A 25,246-nucleotide genomic window follows, 5' to 3' on the forward strand; every position below is an offset into this window, starting at 1 on the left:
CCCTTCATTGGCCTGCAGTAGGCTACCTCCAACACAACTGAATCAACAGCTGTCTGTGGGTTATATTATACCTGAGCCGGAAGGAACCATTTATCGACGTATGATTCATATGATTAGTGTGAGAACATATTCAGGAGCTTTTGTAACGGTCATTAATTCTTAATTGTTGCTGCAGGGCCTTTTGCTTGTACTGGGGCTTGTAAACATCATCAGTACCTGTAATGACTCAGATCTCATGTCAGATATCCTTGACACTGGTTCTCAAGGACAACTGCAAATTTTCAGAGTCCTGTGTCATGCATAAGAAACAATATATTTCTCTGGTTTAATAAAAAATAATTTAAATTTTTTTTATTCTATTAGGTAAATTTATTTATTTTTGATCTGATAGCAATCAGGACAAAATACAATACTAGCAAAACTTTCTGAACAATAGCTTCTAAATATTTGGTTCAGATACAAATGGGCCATGCTTTAATTTACAGTGTCCATGTTACACAATTATGAATAATTACATGCAACTAACCCTAAACCAAACTCTAATACTAACCCTATAATAAGTACATGTTGTTAATTAACAGTGCTTAAATGTATAATTACAATGTAACAAGAATAAAATAAAGTGTAATGAGAAATGGTATTGACAGAGACCGTTTATTTGTGACCCTGGACCACAAAACCAGTCATAAGGGTCAATTTTTCGAAATTGAGATTTATACATCATGGATAAATAAGCTTTCCATTGATGTATGGTTTGTTAGGATCGGACAATATTTGGCCAAGATACAACTATTTGAAAATATGTAATCTGAGGGTGAAAAAAAATTGAAATATTGAGAAAATCGCCTTTAAAGTTGTCCAAATGAAGTTCTTAGCAATGCATATTACTAATAAAAAAATAAGTTTTAATATATTTACAGTAGGAAATTTACAAAATATCAATGATTTTTGGCATTAAAAAAAATCAATCATTTTGACCCATACAGTGTATTTTTGGCTATATACCCCAGCGACTTAAGACTGGTTTTGTGATCCAGGGTCACGTTTGTCTTGATCAGAGAATTTTCCAACCTGTAGTGACCTTCATTTTAGTCTCTTTAACTCGCCAGCAGCTCACAGTCGTTCCAACTGACAGCCTTTTGCCTTAAGCATTGACTGATCATTGCAGAAACAGTTCCTCATTAACTAAAAGGCCGATGTCCGCCAATGCATGTGACCCAGGGAGCAGCATCGGGTTAAGTGATTATTTCTGCAGAAATTGGTCTGGAAGCCCCAAAGGGGGAGCCTTTTCAGTGTAATTAGTGCAGACCACAGGTGCTCTCCTTTGAAACTATTTTTTTGATTAAATTTCTATTATTAGACACTGAGAGCTTAAGCAAAAAAACAGTTACTAAATGGTCATTTTGAAATCCTCATGCTCCCGGAGGGGAGCTGTCAGAACAAGGAGCAGAAGACTGTATAAAGTGGTTTAAATTGAAATTGCAATGAGTCTACTGTAGGAAACACAGACATAATGTCATATTACATAAAATCGTTCTTAATTACATCAAAAGACAGATTTAATCTGATAAAACCAATTGTAATGTTTAACAATTGCACATACATATAAAATAAGATAGACACTCCTCTTATAATGATAATAATTTGTAATGAATAAACATCAACTAAGAAAAAATGCTAAATATTATATACACACTACTTTTTTTTTGAAAGAATATTTTAATTCAGCAAGGATGCATTTAATTGATCAAAAGTGACAGTAAACAACATTTTTATTTGAAATAAATGCTGTACTTTTGAACTTTCTACTCATCAAGGTATCCTTAAAAATGAATCATGGTTTCCAATCAATCAATCAATCAATCAATCAATCAATCCTGTTTTCAACATTGAGAAGAAATGTTTCTTGAGCACCAAATCAGCATATTAGAATGATTTCTGAAGGATAATGTGACACTGAAGACTGGAGTAATGGCTGCTGAATATTCAGCGTTGCCATTACAGAAATAAATTATATTCTAAAATGTATAAAAATAGAAAAGAGTTACTTTAAACAGTAGCAATATTTCCTGCAATAAAAATGAGAAACTTCATCTTAGTTACAATGTTTTATTTCAAGAACAACTTCTGTATTGTTAGTGAGGATAATGCATTACTGTACGTATGTACATTGATGTAAGGTCTGTGAGAGGGATGAATGATCTCTTAGGTAGAGCTCCTTTGTTGGCAGCGGTGTGGTGCCACCCTGGTGTTGTGAAATAGCCGGGTTATCGCGGACGTGTGACATCGGCCTGATTCACAACACCAGCTGCAGCACACACACCTCTCACACCAGTCCATGAGGTGTCGAGATGAATCTTTTCTCTCCAGGTCTTCTCCAGGCTCCAAACAAAACAGAGTTCCCATTTGACACATGTGATGTACTGATGCTGGAAGACTTCATACAAATTATGCAAGGACCAGATTGTTCAAAGGGTGAAATAGAGTTGAAACAGCCCGATTGTTGTGCTTCCAGTACCTTGAATTTAGGACAGTGCACTCTAATATTAATGCAGCAGCTCCAGATGCTAATGGTTAAAAATGCAAAGCAGAGCTTAGAGGGAGCTGGAGCAGACACTGCAGCCAGCCGTGACAAAGCCAACATGTCCATCTGTGTGCTCTACGGGCATTTCCTCCATAACCCACCATCTGCTGAGAGAATCAATGTCACACAGACACATTCCTGCTCTCATAACTCTCTGATAGGGCTTTAAACATTCCCTGTCCAGCCACTTGTTTGTACAGTAGGTTTGTTACACAACATACATTTTAATGAATAAAGCATGACCCAACCAAAACATAGACAAGAAACATACAGGGCTCCCACAGATTTTGATCAATTCATTTCAATGACCTTTGTCATTTAAAAATAGATTTTTAAAAATAATTTTGATTCAGACTGATTTGTAAATGAAATCATCTTAATTTGTAAATTCATTTATATTAAAAAAAAATAGTTTGAACGATTTAAACAATATAAAAGAATACAATATTTGAAATACATTTACTTAAAATGAACTAACATTGAAAAATATTCCTCAAGCATTTATTAATCTTAATTTCAACATTTACTAATACATTATTAAAATCAAAAGTTGTATTTTTATAAACTAACAATAACAAAATAATTGCTCCGTGTCAGTTAATGCATTAACTAATGGGAACTTATTGTAAAGTGTTCCCCTTAAAAGAACGATTTGCTCACAAAACACTATAGTTTCTGAGTTTTACACTACACAAGCTCTAACAACAACAATGCGTAGCCAATAAAATATTTCATAACTTGTAATTAGTCAAATGTATAGTCACTATAGAAATCTCTGACTTTAATTCAATTTCCATGCCTTTTCCAGCCCCGGAACCTTTTTCTGTGAGAACCCTGTATATATAGTACAGATTGTTGGTTGCCACCAAATTCACCAAAGTGACTAATCTCTCTTAATATAATAAAGAATATAATTGTCATGAGATGTGCACAATGATTGTTTGCACTGGATTTCGTATTGGATTGATCTTGGATTTCATGAGGGATAAACTGTAATAGTGTATTTGATTAATTTCATATAGCCTTTTAAAGGAGACTATAACTTTTAAAATGAAATTGATATGCAACTGAGATTTAATCAACTAAAACGGAAAATGCAGGACAAAATGTCACATCAAATTAAAGAACTGAAAAAAAGAGGTTTATGATAAAAGAAATTAAAATGAAACAAAACTGAATTTCTTTTTTTTTTATTTCAAACAATGGAAAAAACAAACAAGTATAAGTTGACAAAAGTAATGATGGAATGAGGACAATGAAAGACCGCTGCTGGAGAAGGGTGAAGTGGAGAGTTTCAGTTCATTAGGACCTCCATCTGAACCAGTCTGGCATTGGTATCTCCAGCCATCCGGTATGGAATCATTCCCGCAAACGTGATCAGAGCCCGGGCTTGACTGCGCAGCAGCTGCAGAGAAAGTAGACAAATGCAACCGCAGGTGGTCACACACACTTGAGAAGAGCTAATCAGGATTAACATGTATCATCATAGTGTGTGTCCAGTGAATAATGGACTATTAGCTTTATAGTTGATTAACCAATCATTTTATCTTAGAAAATGTGTCTTACCATGTCTCTGTCCTCTAGGGTACGCTGAGGTCTTCCTGGCGTACCTGCTGCAGCCCCCTTTAGACGCTTGTATTGTGTGAACAGGATATTCATTGTGGCCAGCAGAACCTCTGACAAATTATGTCTTATCTGTGGAAAGATTAGGACACAATGGAGAGAATGTCATGAGAACAAAGGTCTCTATTCTGGTCATTAAAAAAAAAATTAAATGTTTAAAATTATACAGGCTACATTTTAGTCAACTCAACCAAAAAGCAAAGATTTGAAAAGAGGTATTAACATTTGGGGTCACCTGAAACGACAACAGCTCAGGATTTGAAATAACAGCAAGTAGATAATTTATGCTAATGCTTTCAGATCTCTTACCTCGTCGCTGAAGTTTCTGAAGGCTGCAACCCGTTCTTCAACACTCTCCTGACTTAAGGGAACCAGCTTTAGCCTCTCAATCACCTGACACAGAATGGCACAAAAATTAAGATTAATGCCTGGCAGCATGTGCCCAAGGTCAGCAGGGGTCTTATAGGTGACTTACATCGTAGGCTCGGTCTATGTGGCCAGTGTGGTACTCATCAAAGAACGTCATGAGGTCCAGAAGCAGGTAGAAGGTGCTGTCCACAGTCTTCTCCCCAGCTATACCATTAGTACGATACCTGTGCTCAAGAAATACAAGAAACCATTTGGTGTTCAATGAAACCACAATCTACAAGACCAAAAATACCCATGATGGAGGTTCATTACGTTTCTGTCTCAAAATTAAAGTTATTGTCAGATAACATTTAAAAAAGGAAATAAAGTTACATTTGGAAGATATAAATCACTACTACAAGAAACAACGTTGCAACTGCAAAATATAAAGTCACAATTGAGAGATCTAGTCACAATTTTGAGATACTGTATAAAGTTGCAATTAGGAGACAACGTAGTAATTGAGAGGCAAAGTAGTAATAGACATCGGGATTATGATCAATTATGAGAAGTAAAGTTGCAATTGCTAGATACATTTTTTTTTTCATACTTTAGGCAGAAAAGGGCTTTCATAATTTAAAGAGATCTGTGTACAAAATGCTCACCGTTCAGCAATAGCCACTGCCATGTTTTTGAGTCGCTCTTTGTTGGACTGGGGCTCGCTGACTTGAGCGATAACTGGACTCAACAATTTGTTCATCAGCTCCAGAACCTTGTCAGCATTCTGATGCAAGAAAGAAAAGATGCTTTAGGCACAATCATCTCGAGATTAATGAAACCAACAGCACATTACAACTGATCTTACCCTGGCTAACTCGTACAGTTTGACGGCCTCCTCAAACAGCCCCTTGTTCTCGGCCTCCGATGCCACCTTGGTAATGATGGCCCGCGTGTCTCCGGCAAACTTGTCAATCACGCCGGGCTGAAGGGATTCAAACAAACACTGCTTAGAGCTGAGGAAGACTCTGAATGCACAATGTTGTCAAATTGCTTTGAGCATGAAAGGCCAGACTGTGATTTAAAGGCCTTTGAGACAATAGCACATTCTACACAACCCTGCAAGGCTGAACAAACAAAATAACGAACGAGCGTGTGCACAATGAGTTAGCGAGAAAGAACAGTGGCACATTCGTTTTCTCAGGTGTCAGGCGATATTACAACAAAAGCCTCCAACATACCTTTCTGCTTCCATCTTTCTCAAGTCTTCCAAGAAGCATATCGAACTACAGGAAGAGAGTTAAGTATTAACAGAAATTATGTAATGATAATAGCAATTAGTGTGCAGAAACGCTTCCTCCAATGAGCTAGTTTCTTACCTCCCGACTCTCGATGACTAGCTCGCTGACACAGCGCATGAACATGTTTTCTCCTTGACTGTCCTTCTCATTCCTGTGGCCAACCAGAGAACAGTGATTGTGAGTTTTCACTCAGTAAAGTACAGCGATTATGCCATTTGTAGCACGAAAGCACTTGGACATGCAAAGGAACGTGTTTGCTTTGTGATACTCATGCAAACCCCAAGATAAAAGGCCTTTAGAAGATCAATCGCTTCCTTTTTGTAATGGTGCCTGTGAGGTCTCTTAAAACAATGGGTCGAGTTAGCATAGAATTCAGTGTGAATGGAACAGGTTTAATTATTCATGGATCATTCGTGGAAGGTTCTGAGTTATTCATGACACTTTAATCTCTTCTCAGAGAGGGATTTCTCTCAGTATTTTCAGAGAAAAAGACATGACCCACAGTTCAGCCACTGATCAAACAGGAAACAAGCTGATTTTTGAACAGGTGTTGTGTGTTGAAGTACAGATTTGCTCAAGAGCTGTTCAACGTGACTGATTTGAGATCAGTTCTTTCAGCATGTTACACTAAATGACCCAATAGCATCAGCTGGGGTTAGGTCAACCATTACCGGAGGAAGTAGAAGTACTGCAGGGCCTCTCGTGGGTCTGTAGACTCAAACTTGCGGGTGTAGAGCATAAGCAGCCTGATGAAGTTGAGCCGTCGCACCATTGGAGGATCTCCAGCCTCTTGACTCACTGAGAAGAGACCAGAAACCTATTTAGAACAGAAACCGGATACAATTTTTAATTATCACACATTGATCAGCACTTACAGAGTTGTGCACTCTGCCCTGATGATTTGAGCAGCAGTTTGAGTTCATACAGCACCAGAGCTACATGAACAGCATGGCTGCGCAGACGCTCCACTCGGAAAAGGAATGCTATGGCCGCCTCAAACTGTGCAGTCAGGAAAAGCACCTGGAAGTACAGGAATGGCTGGTGGCTGGCCGAGAAATGGGACTCACCTGCAGAAAACAATTCAAATAATGTCAAACACCTTTATGAGCAATTGGGATAATCCAAAACCACTTACAGAACAATATAAACGACATATTGGGAATGTGCACATGCAAATGCAGCCAGTAAGGATTTGTAACTTAAGGAATTTGAATGCTTCTTTAAGCGAGTAATATGTTCCACATAAATCTTCCTCAGCTGTGAAGTGCTTAAATAGGCTGTTTCATTTCCATTTGCATGAGTTGAAATAATCCCCTCTCATTTAAATTGCCGTTAAAACTGACGTCTTAAAACGGCATTGAAAAGACCTGCTGCGACTTTGCATAGAGCGTAATGGCAGCACAGCTGGGAGTGAAGGAGTCTTATCAGCAATAGAGGGAGTCTTTAATATGGTGTACTGCAGGAGCGCCAGCGAGATAAGACTGACTCATCAGGCAGGTGGAAGAAACTAAGCGGATGCCTTTTTAAAACTGGGCGAGGAGAAGTTTAAGCCACGAGAAAGCAGCACAATGACATACACTTTTATCTGGGCTAGGCACACTGGCAGAGACTAAATAGGGGGGTTTTGCATGCTGACTAACTTCCTAGTCTTTCAAATGCCCATTTAAATATCTTCCTTTAGGACTGGAGTGAATCTAAAGATAAGTGGGATGATTTATTGGCTGTATGGAATAATTTGACCTGAGTTTTTAAGATATATTGCCTGGATTTTGTAACTATAATATTATTTACAAGTATAGTCAACTTAATCCAGTTTAATAGAAGTTGTTAGGATTCCCTTGTGGCACACAATTTTTTGTTTTCTCTGAATCTGATCAAATCCAGCTGAAATCTGTCTGTCACAGAACATCTTACAATCTTTTTTGTTATAAATCAGTTTTGACTGAGTATATTTTATACACTTAAAAGAAAACATATATATATATATATTTATGTATGTATGGTGACTCTGAGCCTCACCATAGTCCTCCAGCAGCTGTTTTTGAAGTTGGGCTAGAGTCATTCTGTCCTGAGGGGAACTGCTCCCGTCCTCATCAAAACACACTTGATTCAGCTGGTAGTGGACACAGAACATTGCTCAAAACATTAGTAAAAAATATGAACTATAACATAAACTCTGATATACAATAAAGTCTGTATCTGTCACTATATCTGACCTTGAGCCACAGATAGTCTTCTGTCTTATCGGCCACCTCTCCATGATTGTCGCCGATGTCGCATTTGCCGATAAGGCAGTAGACTGCACGCTTGTAGGGGTCGGCACTGTTCCTCAGCACACGTCGGTAATGAAGTCGCAGTTTATTCTCTGTAGCTGGAGACAAACTGAGAAAAATGGTGCAGTTGAATAAATATATATTGAATCCTTAAAGAAATGTACTGAATTATTCAGTTTTAAGATAAACTTGTGCATGAGAGACGAAAAGGGAGCAAGCTGGGTCAAACGCACAAGAGAGAGAAGTAGCTACCAAAAACAGAGGAGAAATAGTCCTCTTAGGATGTGATCTAGTTTTTGGGGTGTGTCTATGTCGGTGTCTCACCGTCGGTCGGGGCTGTTCATGTACTCCTGAAACCAGATCTTAAAGTCGCCCAGCTGATGCTGTGCCCTGTTCACCACCTGCATGGCGGCAGACAGGTCTCCGCAACGCAGGCAGAAATAGATCAGAGCCCACACTGGATGTCCCTCCACCTCGCCGTCCTGTTACACACATACACACACAGCAGGGTTTATCATTGGGTCACACTGCGTCCACTTACCCCCTTTTTACTTTCAAGTCTGGAATAAGCAGCTTATTGGCCCATGCAGGGAGAATCCACTGCTGTTATCTAAACTATGGCAAGCCACACTCTGTGCAGTTCATTCGAGAGTATCTGCAGTGAAGGCATCTAGTCTGTATGATGTAGTGCTGCCTGTGCTGTGTGGTGTGGACACGTTCTACTGCAGTACCTGCATGCCTGGCAGCGGAGTCGGCAGCTTGATGTTCAGTAAGCTGCATACGAGCTGATAAGTGCCAGGTACTCCACCCAGCTGAGCCTGGTGCAGATTCCCAAATACAGTGACCATAGTGTAATTTTTATAGCTGCAGAAGAGAGACACAAGCAGTCCATTTTTCTAGTGGATAAAAGTGCATACTGGGTTTACTAACTTTCTGCCCAGTGAATTTAAATGTTTATCCTATAACCCTGTTATAGACAACTAAATAAGTTTTAGTTTTTTTAAATAATGATAGTTTTGATTCAGAGTGACTCACTAATGAGTCAATTCTGACTGATTTGTGAAGCTGTTTGACCGACTCATTCAAATAAATTGACTAAAAAATGATTAGTTCACAAACCTGAACTCACTGTCCCGTAACCAAGTTTTAATCAACATAACAGCAAAATCTAACCCATTAAAAATGTTAGAGGAGAGCATAGAATTGATAAGCACAAATTTCCCTGAAATTAATTGTATTAATTTCCATGATATTTCCAGGTTTTCCATGACCATGGGAACCCTGAACATACACTACCATTCAAAAATGTGGGGTCAGTAAGACTTTTATTCAGCAAGGATGCATAGAATAATAGAATGCATAGAAGCTGTTCTTTTGAACTTTCTATTCATCAAAGAATCCTATCAAAGAAAAAATATATAATGGTTCCCACAAATATATTAAGCAGCACAACTGTTTTCAACATTAATAATAATGCTAAAATTGATAATAAGAAATGTTTATAAAGCAGCAAATCAGCATATTAGAATAAATTTTTTTTTAAATCATGTGACACTGAAGACTGGAGTAATGGGTGCTGATAATACTGCTTTGCAAAAGCATATTCTGAATTGTACAACCAATTTCCACAATAAACTGAAAGTCTCTAAACACAGTAAATTAAAAGCGTTATCGTTTTTATTTAAATCTTTTTTTAAATCATTATTTTTCATTTAAATGTCAATTTATTTAAAATCAATAATTATTAGAATATTAATTAAATAACTGAAAACTCTGTAATCTGTTGAAAAACACTGACAATCACAAAACTGACAATAGCATAAAAACTATTTTCGTCTATACTGGTAATTTCAACATTGCTACATCCCTACTTAAAATTAGTTTGTGTCAATATTATCTCTCTAATCAAAGACTTTCTTTCTCTCACCTGTTCTCCAGGAATTGCAGGGCTTGTCTGACGAAGGCCATCTGCATGTCCACAGACACTCGACTCTTCAGCGTGTCCTTTGCCGGCACCAACAGAACGTCTGTCATCTGCTTCACCATGAGCCACATGTCTGACACATTCTGCAAGCACATGCACAAACAACTTTACAGAATCGCTATTAAAGCAATAACTCCCCTATATTTCTGAGACAAAAAGCACAGTAAGGAACACACACTGAAACCAGGCCGAATGCGACATACCTTATCATCCAGGCTTTCGGCTACTGAGGCACAGAGATCTCCCAGGTTGGGCTGAAGATGCCCATTTACTATCTTCTCATTGAAGATATAGATCTAAACGAAAGAGGAAAAATGCAAATGGAGAATGAAGGTCAAAGACTGATTGCTGTCTAAGGCGGAGTTCTCCATAGGTGTATCCGCTACGATCTGGAAGTGAAGTGTAGGATGATGAAAAACAAAACAAACAGGATGAAAATGTTTAGAAGGTCTTCGAAAAAGAGCACAAAGATCAGGAAGATGACTCCGCAGGCGATGTAGCGACACATGATTAGAAAAAAAAGTACAAAGGCAATAAAAGAGAGATCTGACAAAAAAAGAGAACAAAGGAGGAGAGAGTGAGAGACAGCCCTCCCTTTTATGGATAGATTGGGAGCTTACCCATCATGCTGCTTTCCAGTCAATCAATTTTTTCAATCAATCGAGCTAGGCTTGCAAAACACAACACATTTATTCTGGTGTCTAGTTAACTGACTGAAAGAAAAGCTAAGCTTAACTAAACAAAAAAGGTATTCTGAGTAACTATGAGCCAGTCTTTTTTAAACATGTCTTATAACTAAGATTGCTGATTTATTAGTGACCAGATTGATGTTGTCCAATTCCTCCTCTGTGTGATGTTTCAAAAGTACTTTCTTTTAAAGATTATAGTTATGTTGATTAAGTTATTTATTATTATTTATAGATATTTTTAATTTGTTTTATTTTTATTTTTCATTATATGTGTGCTTATGTTGTATATACGTATGGCTTTCTACAAACCTGTCGGCTGTAGGCAGCTTCCACACTGTCCAGTGCACTGCGTCCTGGAACTCCGACCTCGCTCACGAAACTGGGCTGTGGGGCACATAGCAACCGTCGTTAAGGCACAAACAAGGATGTCTACACAACAAGACCTAATTAATATTCTATACATGTGTAGGTGTGCATTTGTGCGCCTGTAAAAGTGTGGGTTTGACAAGTGCACAAGCTGCGTTTATCTCGGAGAGTTGTTTTAATCTAAATGCAGCGATCAATGTAGCGTGAAGCTATTGTGAAGAACATAACTCACGCTTGAGAGCACACAGCTCAGTACTGTAAATACACAGAGAGAGAGAGAGAGAGAGACATACACAGAAAAACCTTAAATTGCATACGTGGACATGAATTTATCTCTTCCAAAGAAAAATGTCACATGTACTGAGAAAGATTTGACACAGATAAAGCATATGGTGCTTTAATTGAAATGATTTTCAACACTTTCTCTCTCTCTCACACACACACGCAAACACAATCCACAGTAGCAAATTCCATGAACAGCCTGGCAAGAAAGCCACTGAGGCGTTGTAGTTTGTGTGACTATGTAGCGGGGAGGGGGCGACCCAGGCTGGTGGTACAAGGAAGAGTGAGCTCCTGGCATAGGAAGTGAACAGCAGGTCACACATGGAAAATTTAACTGCTGTTTAATAATTAAAGTAGCAGGACAGCAGTCAAAAATCTCCTAGAGAACAAACATACATGCGTTTGTGTCCAAATTCACACAAACACAACATTCTTCCTGAATCCTTTATAGAAAAAGAAAAGGAAAGACAAAAGCATATTCTAAGGTTTCACCATCTCAAAAAGACGGTCTTTGTTTGCCGTAGACAGACTATTGTTCCTCTTAAGGACATAAAAGTGAAACATGCGGGGGTTTTTGGTATATATTATTTAGAAGAGGAGTGCTTGTCATCGTCAATGTTTGATGTTTTCTACATCCTTCCCTCTTACTCACCTCTCCATTTTGTGACAGCAGAGAAGTGAGCAATGCTGCCAAAAGAGCATCTATTTTATGAATAATACCCTCTAAAAGCAGCCAATGTCATCCCATCTTACTGTCACATGACTGACTTTTTAAAAAATTTTTTTAATTTTTTTACTTTAGTATGCTGTGAGCATATGAATATAACATAAGAGATTTAAAGCTAAAAATATATTATATAAATTTTTAAAAAGCTAACTCTCTCTCTCTCTATATATATATATACATGTATAAAGTACAAAAGTATAAAAATATTAGGGCTGCACGATAAATCGCATGCGATATTTAATGCGCATCTTGTCAGTAAAGCCATTCTGTAATCAGCGGTAAATCTCCATCACCTAATGGATTTTTTTTTTACTTTAGTATGCTGTGAGCATATGAATATAACATAAGAGATTTAAAGCTAAAAATATATTATATAAATTTTTAAAAAGCTAACTCTCTCTCTCTATATATATATATACATGTATAAAGTACAAAAGTATAAAAATATTAGGGCTGCACGATAAATCGCATGCGATATTTAATGCGCATCTTGTCAGTAAAGCCATTCTGTAATCAGCGGTAAATCTCCATCACCTAATGGAGTGAAGTGATATAAGATTTCACTGACACTCAGATTCAGGCCAAATGTAGCCACAGGCTGGGTGTATCATACCAACAGATCTGAAAAAGCTCCTTAGATGCTAAATGAGAACATGTGTATTTCACGGATACGCCACGCGTGAAGTGAGGTGAGTGTGAGCTATTACATATCATACAAGGGAGTTATATCATATCTATCATGCGTGTGCATTGTGTTTCATGTGGCATGTTGTTCCTCAGACCTCCACTTCCTGGCTGAAGTCCAGTGCATCCTCTCCAGCTCCCAGCAGGGTGTGCAACACTCTCTGCTTCACCTGCTCCCACTGCACCAACATAGAGTCTCTGTGGTACTCCTCCGCTAGAAGAAATGTCTGCAAGAAAGACAGAACAAGTGAAATAGCGGGGACAAGGTACAAATCACACATAAAAAAGCATGTGGTCAATGAGAGTAAAACGAGTTGAAACTACAAAGCCTTCAGCAAATATATAGGTTACTCAACACGTGACGCATTAAAAATAGCAAGCGGAGTAAGAAGGGAGCAGCCTGGATCTGGGAAACATGCTGTGCACAATAAGCTAACGGCCATCACTATCTTCACCCCTCCCCCAATCCCACCTCCAAGGGACAAGGAACGAGAGCTGGGCCTGGGGAGACTCAAACTGGGTCTGGCCTGCTAAAGCCTGGATGCGTGGAGGCCTCGCTAATGGAACTGTGCCGCTATCTGGGTCTGTCTTCACGCCTACTACCGATTTAGCTCGTACCCTGATTGAATCCGAAGACCTTTCGTCTATTTTACTCGGCCCCGGCGGATCGACATGTGATAATTGCGAGCATTCTAATTAAAAAGGCTTCTGAACTCTGGAGGAAGAGATTTTGGAATCAAGTGTAATGATGGAGGGAGTGAGATATTATCAGTATGACGTGCTGAAGTTAATGTGAATCGGGTAAAATTTCAAGAGGAAAAAACTTAGGGATTTTTTGTGTTGGGGGAAAGCAATAGTGTATGGCTTTATAAGCACTTCAGGAACTAACTGTACTCCAGATGATTTAGCTAGGTCAAAAAAGCCATTAATCATCCAGCAATTTACTTCACTCTCACTTGGGTTTAAAATTAACACTCATAATAAAAAAAACAAAAAAAACAAATGCAAGTAAAAAATTGGCTTTGGAGAGCAGAGTGAAGGAATTACTCGCCAGTTGGACGGTAACTTTATTAAGAACTGCAGTTTCAAATGGTTTATGCCAAATTTTAAGAATGATTGTTTGACACATGCTGATGTAAGTGACATGCAAGATTCCAACCAAAACCGTATAAATGGTCTGCTAAAGAAAACTTCAGGTTGCTAAGCCTAGATTTTGCCCAGCTCTCTATGCGTGACAGATATATCCTAAAGAATAAAATGTCACATATATGGAATATTCCTCATATTAAAACACAAAAACAGGAAATAATCTGTTTTTCTGACAGGTACCATTATAGATGGTGACTGGCTGTATCAGAAATATGACTAAATATGAAACTAAATAATTTCACTGAAGTTATAAAATTCTAAATATATAAATCATGCAAAACATAGTTTAGTGGCCTGTAAGAAATATTCCCATATATATATATATATATATATATATATATATATATATAGAGAGAGAGAGAGAGAGAGAGAGAGAGAGAGAGAGAGAGAGAGATCATTTTAAAAACAAAGTGTATTGCAAAAAGTTGTTTTTGACCCTGCTAGTGAGGAATCTAAATGTTCCTGTAGTGCTTGAGGACCCAAAGCTTTCAGACATGTTGTCACACAGGCCATCTGTGTCGTGAGTGTAACACCTCTTCTTTCGTGAGCAAATTATCCTCTGTCCAACTCTTTGCTGACATTCCTCCTCCTAAGAGGTTTGATGACTAGACTGAGAGGATAGATAGATGGGAGATTATTAACCTAGCAGAGAGCAGCTCGCTGCTGAGAAATGGATAACCCAAAGCTTTCACCAGAGACATGTTGTCACACAGGCCATCTGTGTCGTGAGTGTAACACCTCTTCTTTCGTGAGCAAATTATCCTCTGTCCAACTCTTTGCTGACATTCCTCCTCCTAAGAGGTTTGATGACTAGACTGAGAGGATAGATAGATGGGAGATTATTAACCTAGCAGAGAGCAGCTCGCTGCTGAGAAATGGATAATAACCGGTGAAAGAGCCTGTCTTTACCTCACTGACAGAGGCTGAAGAGGCAACAAGGGGAAAATGGGATTTGACCTAAAACCAAAAGAGCTACAACCTTTGGCAACTCTCAGTAGGAGACTGTTTTAAAGGAGCTTTCAGATGAATTGTGCAAATTTGAAATGTCTGGCCAATATGGGATGTAGTTGCACTGAAGTTTATGTTGTTAAAAATCCTGTTCATTTTCTCTAAACTGGACAAAAAGACATGGTTAATGAATGTCTAAATAAATGGATGTAAAAGGATATAGAGAGGTAAAAGATGATGCTCACCCTGCGGCGTGATTCCTCGATGGCTGACAGCAGTGCATTGTCTCTCTCGTTCTTCAGAAAGCCCTGGAACAAGAGACACGGCATGGAGGTTAAACGTACTGCAACCTACTTTCCTCTTTTCTGCATGCAGAGCACATGCCCTCTCTTCCTTTCTCTCTCCTTGCCTCTATACTTCCTCCAAGGCGCAAACGCCACAGGCCAGAGATGGAGAATTGACATCATTATTGAAATCGCTGCTAAAAATATGCTTAGAATCGACTCTGTGCAAGAACACTCGCCCAAAATGGCCGCTCTCGACTGGTCAGAGCTGGATCAGCAAAGCTTTGGTTCACTACGTTCTCGAGTGTACTAAATATACTGCGCATTTAAGAAACACCACATTCATGCAAACACTTTGTGAACCACATTTCTTCACACAGAAGTCCATGGACAGGTATGGAAAATGTGTTTCAAACTGCTTGGTTTCCACCCATCTACCGCTCTCGGACTACTCTCTAGGACACTGACCGTTAAAACCAGACTAAACCCTGACTAGAATGTTACCCACTGGAAATCATAAAGCCAGCAGCTGCTTATATCTAATTATGGACCATAAACAACTAAAACGTCATCTTTTTTTCGATCACAGATGGAAAATGCACACATCAGTAACCTCCACGGATACACAAGCTACATTATCTGACTGGATGCCGAGTGTGCAGCTCGAATAACCTATATGAATGCACTAGGAGAACTGACAGTCACCACTGATAAGCTACCACTAAATATTGTAGAAACTTAAATTTGCTGAAAAGTTGCTTTGCAACTAATTGAATTGAATTTAACTAGGAGTGATCATACTTGATGTACAGCTGGGTAACGAACACTCACACACACCCGCATTTGTTTTGATTAAACACAGAACAGAAAGATCCAGCAGCTGATCCTGAGCACAGAGAAGTCACTGGAATGACGTGCAACACACACACATTTAGTGGGGGTTGGGATAGGGAGTGGTACTGATGGAAGGGGAAGCTGGTTCTGATGGGTTTGGAGGATCATCATAACGCTCAAAAGCCAATATTTGTAGGATGGAGAGAAATGCGACTTCTGAACTGGAACCTGCAACCACTGGCTTTTATTATTACAAAGATGGAGTCAAAAAAGCATCAGGCACATTTTCCAGGTTTGATTTTTACTGAATAAGGTCATGTCGTGAAAAACACACCACGTTATCGTCAAAGAATGAACATAGATTTGAGATGTTTCCTTGAATTTCATAATAAAATTGTTTTATTTTTAAAATTTAGATCCAGATCATCATTTACACCCTTTTTTTTATCCAAGTCTTCAGGATCAAGTTGAAGCCTGCCCTCCCTTCCCCCCAATGACTCCTTGCTCCTTTCCTTCCCCCTCAGAGATTACACGACCCCCATCACCCCATTCACACTCTGACTGACAGCTGTAAATGAGGATTGATTTATTCTGATTTGGGCAACGAGACGTCTAAATGACGCATCTGAATGAAAGAGCCGAGCTGATGGATACGGAAATGGAAAGTGGGTGGATGGGGGGAGTTTAAGGTGTGGGAGCAGCCAACATTTTATACTTAGCAGCACTATTTCTTGCTCAGTCACCCTTCCTCCAACTGCTAGCTACAGAACAGCGTCCCCTTCAGGCATCCACGCTCTGCATCAAGTACCCAAGATAAACTAGCTGACAAAAGGAACACATTTTACATGGATGCATTTGGGTCATGCCTTAACAAAGAACATGCTTACTACATACTGTGAAGTGTGTCATCACATTTGGCATTTTTTAACATTATTTGTCACATCGAATAGAAAAAAACTTCTCAGAAGAGATCAGATGTGCAATTCATACCAAACTACGTGTATATCTTTTCTGATGAATCTTTTGAATCATCTGACCACAGCAAAATAAATGTGTGACTAAAGGCTGCCAATAAAGCAGCTAGATAAAGTGCAGATAACATAGGTTGAAAGGGGAGGTTTCAGTATCCCATACAATTAAGCACCGTGTATTTCTGGAAGATTTAAGGTGCAGCAAATATTGAGCGAGTTTGATTTGGATAAAAACGGTGCATCACGATGAGCAAAAGACGTCATTACTATAGGAAGCACATACATGTTCAGTAAAGACATTGTAATGTATGCAACAATATAGAATTCATACATGTTCATGATGCACACACCTTCTTGTTGATTTACATACATTTTGAAATCAGGTATAATGCATTTTTAGCAACATATAGCAGGAAATATGACATGGATTGGCATCGAATGCACGCTGTATTGAATGCAAGCTGTACAAAAGACATGCATACATGCGCTAACCGAACCCACAGCATTTCATTTAAACTCAAACACCCCCCCTCTAGATCTATACATCCATCTTTTTCCTTTCCTATACTTCTGAACAATGAGAAGGAGTGAAGGAACCCCACCCTAACCCCACCACTTCCTGTGTGACAGACAAGCCTTCATCCTCCTCCTCGCCATCTTCATCATCCCTTTGGAGAAGGTGACAGTCTCATCTTTTGGGCTAAACTGACTGACCTGAGGCATACATACTATAGCGAGCCTGTCCAATGCATGTGCATGTAGGCGATACTCACTTATGCTCTGGTTTAACCTGCTGGGAAAGTGCTGCTGAGAGGTGAAAGTGTCTGGGAGCAGAGTGTCCATCCACTGCCCATGCCATCTCCGTCTTCCTTGTCTTGCAGAAGCGAGCCAGTGCATTTTTAGGGCGTTTCTGATTTCCTTCACCAGAGGCCCACACTGTCTCTGCCACATGCACTCTTCTTTACCTCAAGGCGGCCCAGTGGTCTGAACCTAGATATGAGCCACGAGCAGGGTTACTGTGGGCTGCTTTATTGTCGGAGGCGGAGCGTACCAAGTTGGCCCAGAGACACGGGGGGGAATCTGAGGAGAAGTCATTATTCAACCTGATCCATGTGCTTGTTCACCATCAGTCGTCCACCCCTCCTCCTCATCTCTCCTCCAGCATCCCTGCCAGCCTCCTCTTTCACTCTCACTCATTTCTTCCTTTTTTTAAACATCTCTGCATCCTTCCTTTTTCCTCTTGTGCTAGCGCAATGCAATTATGGTAATGGACCCCCACCACCACCACACACATACTCTCCTGATGGCTTTCGACATCCTGTCCAGAAACTGGGCTAATGATCCTCTTAAGAGTCATGTTTAATTAATGAGCAGAGTGCACTGACCAGAGATCAGACTCCTCACGTAGAGCTATTTACACGTATCCTGCACCTACTGTTGTGTGCGCTTAGATAATACACTCTAGTGCGAAGGCATGGTGCGGGAAAGACAGAAGTAAGCGGAAGTGAGAGTTAAAGAAAAAGATGAGATACATCATCCGATTCTGCGTCATTTTGCTCGGGTAGTGCATCTCCTTCCAGTCCATCATTTAAAGTGTTTGCTTTTTCATCTACAGAATATAAGCACCTAAAACATCCCTGCTTTTGTTCACCTTACTGTTGTGATGTTAAAATTAAAAATTATTTTATGTAGATTTTATAAAGGAAACATGTAGGTTGTAGAAGGCTGCACGTTTTCCCACACACGCAAACGCAGAAGGCGAGAGAAAGGCAAGAGACTACGCCTCATCAGCAGCATGCATTTCCTTTGTCTTCAGGCAGGCAGGCAGCTCGGGAGCCTTATGGAGCACACACAATATACAATTTATACACTCTGCCACCACCTCGCAGAGTCCATGCACATCTGGATGTCTCGGCACAAATGTAATGGTTCAATTCTGGGCACGGCACCTGCAGCATCTTTGTTTTATTCAGTAGAGGGTTTAATGCGATTCTGAACGTCTTTTCAATTGGAGACTGCAACGGCGGAGATACATCACGAGAATGAAGATGATAAATGGAAGAGCAGTTACACAAGTTCAACAAAAGGGAGATATTAAATCTCATAGCCCTTAAGAGTCAATCAGAGTTGTTCTGAAAATGCTAAAGAGATTTTCAGCCACACACACATTCAGGCAGGGAGGAAGGTGAGGAAAGTGCCAGGCAGTAAGTGCACTTCCAGTAAGAGCTGAGCCGCACTCTGGCAGGCCCACCACAAAAATATGTCTGACAAAAAAGACGATGGAGAGGTGGAGGAGGGATAGAGTCAGTGAGAAATAGAAGGAGAAGAGATAAGCAGAGGAAAAGATGGGTGGGGGTAGACGACTTCGAACCTTCAAGAAGCGAAAACCAAGTGGATCATTACACGACTTGAGGAGTCAAAAGACAATTTTCTATCTTCATTGATAACATTCAAACAAATGAAAATACCTCTATCTTTTATGGTCAGAAGTAATTGAGGACATCATCCAGTTGCTACCAACAAGACACATTATGTGACCCTGGACCACAAAACCAGTCTTAAGTCGCTGGGGTATATTTGTAGCAATAGCCAAAAAAACACTGTATGGGTCAAAATAATAGATTTTTCTTTCATGCCAAAAATCATTAGGATATTAAGTAAAGATCATGTTCCATAAATATATTTTGTAAATTTCCTACTGTAAATATATTAAAACTTAATTTTTGATTAGTAATATGCATTGCTAAGAACTTTTTTTGCTCCCTCAGATTACAGATTTTCAAATAGTTGTATCTCTGCCAAATATTGTCCTATCCTAACAAACCATACATCAATGGAAAGCGTATTCATTCAGCTTTCAGATGATATATAAATCTCAATTTCGAAAAATTGACCCTTATGACTGGTTTTGTGGTCCAGGGTCACTTATGTTAAATGTCACCTGTACATTTTGATGGGTGTGGCTGAGTGATTGTCCAGAAATGTCAAACTTCTCTCTTTCGATTCTGAGAGAAAAAAAAAACTGTGTAAAAAACAACAACTGATGTGTGACAAAGCTTAATTGTCACAAAGCTTATCATTCAGAGATGGCGGGCAGCGCTTCGACACAATTCCTAGTTTGAATCCCGACTTGTGGTCTTTTTTGATCCTGTTCCCCGCTCTCCCACATTGCTTGCTGTCTGTTCTGTATTATACAAATGAAGCCAAAATAAATCTTTAAAAAAAATGATGATCGTATTGTTCTTCTCATACAGGCTGCAGAAATGGCCTCGTCTCTTACAGCATTTGGATAATCAATAATTTAGATCAATGTTTCCCAATCTTATGTACACAGCCCTTCAGTAAGACATAAACTGGCCCTTCAGTAAGACTCATAATATCTATATATCAACATAAAACCACAAAAGTGCTCCTTTTAACTCATATTATACCGGACATCATTTAGCATCATTATTGATATTGTTAAAGATCCACTGAAGTGCCTTGAAACGTGCAGCGTTATTCTATAAGCTGACGTAATTTCAACTGAAACAGGAAGACAGGGCAGGACATATTGAGCAGCCCTGCCCCCTTTTTTAAATAGCCAATAGCGTTTTGTTTATATCACAGCTTGGTAAAGCCACATTTGACAGTTTATGACAGCCGCAGTCTAACAGATTACCCCTTTAGATTCAATATGAATTCAATGTTACTAAACATTGCTGTTGCTATATTGCACCGGTGTTATCTCTTCTACACGTTAGTGCTGTTTGTCTAACCTTTTCTCCTCCTAATCTCATCCATATCGCTATAAAATATAGCATGCTGTGTTGAATTCATATCGGTCTAATACGTTTTGTGGTCTGCGCCGATTCACGCATATGATCCGCTCTGTGCTATCATGTCTCTGGACCACAGACTGTGTGCACGCTGCGGCGGTTCGCTTGATACAGTGCGAAACCACACTTATTTTGCCTCAATGGAAAGCATATTTACACTGTCTGAATCGTTCCCTATCCCCTATATAGTGCACTACGTGCCATTCACCATACACAAAATACTAACTCTGTGAACAAGTGACCAATTTCAGCCGACGAAAGACTGGCATAGTGAAACAATCGTGGCGATTTCTGTTTTCGTGGCTTCTAAATTGTGGTCCTATATCATACAGTGAGAGAGGTTCAAAGACGGCCGTTGTCACAGTCTTTCGATCAAAGATAGCCTACGATCATTTTCTGACAGTGTCAGAAATTCAGCATGATCTCCAGCTGGAGTGCCCATGAACTCTACCAGAGGGCACTCCACCCCTGACTCTTGCCACTCTCACAGACTATATTTCTCATAATCCTTTGCCAGACTCATCACGTCTTGCATTCACTTGTGTCTTGTTACCTCTGTCAGTCTTACCCTATTTAAAGCCTGTTTTTTCACACATTCAGTGCTCAGTAGTGTTAGCTTGTAGCGTTACCTAGTTCCCGTGTTTCCCAGTTTCCTTGTTGCCTTGCCTTGTTGTTTGATCCCTGGACTGTTTCCTGGTTTCTGATTGTTTGCTGCCTGCCCTGACCTTCGCCTGTTTATTGGAATATTCTTTTGTTGTTTGACCCTGCTTGTTTTCACCACTCTTGGAATAAAGTCTGCACTTGGATCCACTACTGCGTTGTCACACCTCCCTACATTACAATCGCAGTGTGTTTGCTGCTACGACCCATGTTTACAGTACAGCCGATAAAAATGCGACATGAAATCAACGCGACATGGCGCTAAAACATAAAACTGCTTACCTCAAGCTCTTATCCCTTCCTCTTTTGCCGCTTCCAATTTTTTTCAGCACACATAAAAACTACAACTGCCAAAATGTGATTCATTATGCTCTTTTTGTTTACCACTAGCGCATGCTGATTACATTTTTCTTCTATAGTAACATGCGTCGAAGCCTACGAGTCACCAGGTGTCATCATCGTACAGTCTGCATATGTCGTACCCAAGTTTATCAGATCCATGTCGCACAATGTGATTTGCAATGATTTTATAGGATTGCTAAAATCGTGCAGTGTGTAGAAGGCTTAAGAGACGTTTGGAATGCTTATATCTTCTAAACACAAATTTTGTCATTGCTTTGGAGCACACTAACTTATAGATAAACTGAAGGCTAATATATTCATTCTAAAAACAAAAAACTTCCATTTTGATCTCATGGGGACTTTAAAACTGCATTTATTACAATCACTCAGTTTAAAACTTCAGACAATCGATACTGTGGCTAAAAAACAGACTCATCAAGTAGCTTCCTTTCAAACTGAAGCACTCTGAGAAATAAGGATGATATTTTACAGATAAGACAAGTTTTACAGAGCACTGCTGCAAAAATCTGCCTCTGTCCAGAGTCATTTATTTTTTTAAGACAGATTCATGATGAATATTTTGACCGCTGTTTTTTTTTTTTTGCCAAAATTTGTCATTCATCTTTTGTCGAATTAATAAAGCAAAACTGATATCTTCCTCAATATGGATTAAACTTTGTATCAAAACTCTACTGCACATAACAAATGGCTCAAATTCTAAAAATGATTTGCAGCACAATAAATGGAGTGACAAAAGCAGTTAAGCCAACAGGCTTTTGTTTATGTCAAATCCACTTCAACATTCAAGTAAGTGATATATTACTTCCTGTGATTTTGTGTAAATACATTTAGGTCACTACTTCACAGCATTAAAATGTATAACGTTACACACAGGAAAAGTATTTACATATTTGCCACTTAGGCAGTAAAATCTCTCAGGAGCTAATTTAAGCATAGTACAATCATCTCACTATGTCATGAGGTGCAGACATGGACGAAAAGCCTCAAGACGACTCCAGGTTTAATTTCATGTGGTTTAGCAGCTCATTGTTGACTTCACTGCTGATTCCTGGCTCTAGTGAGCTCACTATAATTCACTAAACCTGTGATATCATAATGCAGTCACTATAAACACCACCCTTCTGTCCCTCTCTGAACCCACATATTCGTCTTTTGCTGGTTTGTGTACCAGAACAGTTGCAATGCATGAATTTATATATCTGAATCTACAAATCCTCTGGTATCAGCAGCGTCCACAGGGGGGAGTAGTAATCACTGTTATGTTTCAGGAAGTCAGGAAAACATCACTGTTCAAATGGGATTTTTCATTTTCATATTTAGTTTTTTAAAATGTACAATAGTAGCTGTCAGTGAAAACACTTAACTCTTAAGATGTAATGCTCTTGGCTGTGTAATTTCAATGTTTGATTGTTGAAACAAGTTGAATTGATTTGCCGCACTCACATTTTCCCACGTCACGTCTCTTGGCCATTAGGCCTGCTTTATTCTTACAGATGCACTTAGAACTGAATTCAATAATAACCCATTGCCACAGCAAAGTCACACCTTAGCAAACTGACATATTATAATCCAATTCACAGCATGCACTGTAGAATTTCTAAAAGCTGTGCACGTAACCTGCCTTCACAAATGCCCAAATCAAAATAAACAACAGGTAATACATAGGTGTGTGATACACACAAGTGAAGCAGCACTAAGAAGCAATGATAATACACAAAAACATGAACAGCAGAAAAACTTGTTGCCATAAAGATAAACGCATACACATGGACTGAGAGCCATTATACCAACCCTGTCTCTCAAGCTCAAGTTCAAGAAAACAGCATAGTGCTAATTATAAATGGGCTGAGTGTGGAGATTGTTTAAATGTTTATTTGGCCTCAACTGAGGCAGTCATGCAGGATGCCTCATCAAACTATTAAGACGACATTGCTGAGTACATCACTAACAGGGAAAAGCAATAATAAAAGCTAAAGGTTTGGGGTTCAGTATTTATTTACTTATTCTCTTTAAAGAAATTAATACTTTAAATTGTGCAAGGATGCATTAATTAAAATTGACAGTAACACATTTATAATGTTACAAGAAATTCTATTTCAAATAAATGCTGTTTTTTAATTTTCTACTAATCAAGATACTGAAAACATATCACGGAAACTTATTTAAATATATTTCAAATTACAAAAATTTGATGTATTAGACCAGCACATTTGTATTAAAATGGTGGAATAAAGCTCCATTTTACTATCAGTATACATGTTTAAAATGTAAAAAAGGAGGACAATGATAGACAGCAACTCTCAAAATAAAAAAAGATGTAACTTGCTTTTCTATCTAAGAAACTCCATCACAATGCAATATTCAAGTAAATGTGCTAACTGTTGGATCTCCTGTAGGTTTCGCTCAACATGGGGCAACTCAGACACGGCCTCAGTCTCTGCAGCAAGCTGTTCTGCCTGCTGCAGGAGTTCCCCAAAGCCCTCAGTATCCATGTCCAGTACCCGTGCCACCTGACAGCATCACGAAAGAGTATGTCTATATTACATGGTGACATGCATATCATTTGTCTTCAGTATGCAAGTTAACACAGTAACTAACTGTTAGCAAATTATCACTTACTACAGCTCTTGTCATTACAATAACACTGAAAGAAACTCTAAAAGCTTATTATATTGCCAAACCTACAATTTGAAGGCCATTCAATGTCAGTTTATTATGATTGTACAGTAGTAACTGTGGGATTTTCACAGAAATTACATACCATTATCATGTTAACTTTGGGATGCCAGTGACATGATTAACTACAATTAATAACGTCAAATAAGCTGTATCATTACGTACTCATTTATTTAGCATACTATCTTCTATGAAATGGGACATAAAAGCACACAATATCAGTATAACATCGAATGAATGTTAGCATGTGAAACAACAGTAGTCAATAGAAATGACTGTCACTTGCTAGCAAGCTAACTTGACATGAGGTGCTGCTGGCAAACGCGTCCCAAACAGACACCTGTCAAATGAGACTTCAGTTAACTAGCTGTTAACTAGGTAATTAGTTAACAAATATGTAACAACCCACCTCGCTGAATGTGAATCCTTATAGCGGCTATAATAGGATGATTTCCACTTCAGCCGCTATGCTAAACACATCCCCCTCGTGATCTCCCGGGTTCCATTGAGAACGCGCGCTGATTGGTTCAAACTGTTTTTTCCCAGAAGCACGCGCGACTCGATAGAACTTTATTCAGAATGTTTCTGTTTACAAAAAATTATATCAGTGACTGAATTTCAGTAAGATAAGACTTGGAAAACCATTTGACTGAACCCTGACGGTGAAGATACCGCGATGTCCAAT

At 39.0% G+C, this 25,246-nt stretch overlaps 1 protein-coding gene across 1 annotated transcript; it reads right to left on the minus strand.

Annotated features, from left to right (window-relative positions):
- Window positions 1-3,814: 3,814 nt before the first annotated feature.
- On the minus strand, window positions 3,815-24,737 carry LOC107583877 (nuclear pore complex protein Nup93-like). Its single transcript, XM_016270230.1, has 22 exons — window positions 24,647-24,737; window positions 24,265-24,395; window positions 19,986-20,049; window positions 15,201-15,263; window positions 12,957-13,085; window positions 11,109-11,183; window positions 10,314-10,406; window positions 10,054-10,193; window positions 8,858-8,990; window positions 8,451-8,608; window positions 8,070-8,235; window positions 7,873-7,966; window positions 6,729-6,920; window positions 6,525-6,651; window positions 5,932-6,004; window positions 5,794-5,838; window positions 5,421-5,537; window positions 5,221-5,339; window positions 4,683-4,800; window positions 4,517-4,600; window positions 4,151-4,279; window positions 3,815-3,989 (listed from the first exon to the last, which is right to left on the minus strand). Exons 1-22 carry the CDS (start codon window positions 24,653-24,655, stop codon window positions 3,879-3,881), a joined length of 2,370 nt encoding a protein of 789 aa, XP_016125716.1. The 5' UTR covers window positions 24,656-24,737; the 3' UTR covers window positions 3,815-3,878.
- Between the last annotated feature and the right edge of the window lie 509 nt (window positions 24,738-25,246).

The sequence above is a fragment of the Sinocyclocheilus grahami genome, unplaced genomic scaffold (genome assembly GCF_001515645.1).
Source record: "Sinocyclocheilus grahami isolate Dianchi unplaced genomic scaffold, SAMN03320097.WGS_v1.1 scaffold55.1, whole genome shotgun sequence".
In the NCBI taxonomy this organism is placed as follows: domain Eukaryota; kingdom Metazoa; phylum Chordata; class Actinopteri; order Cypriniformes; family Cyprinidae; genus Sinocyclocheilus; species Sinocyclocheilus grahami.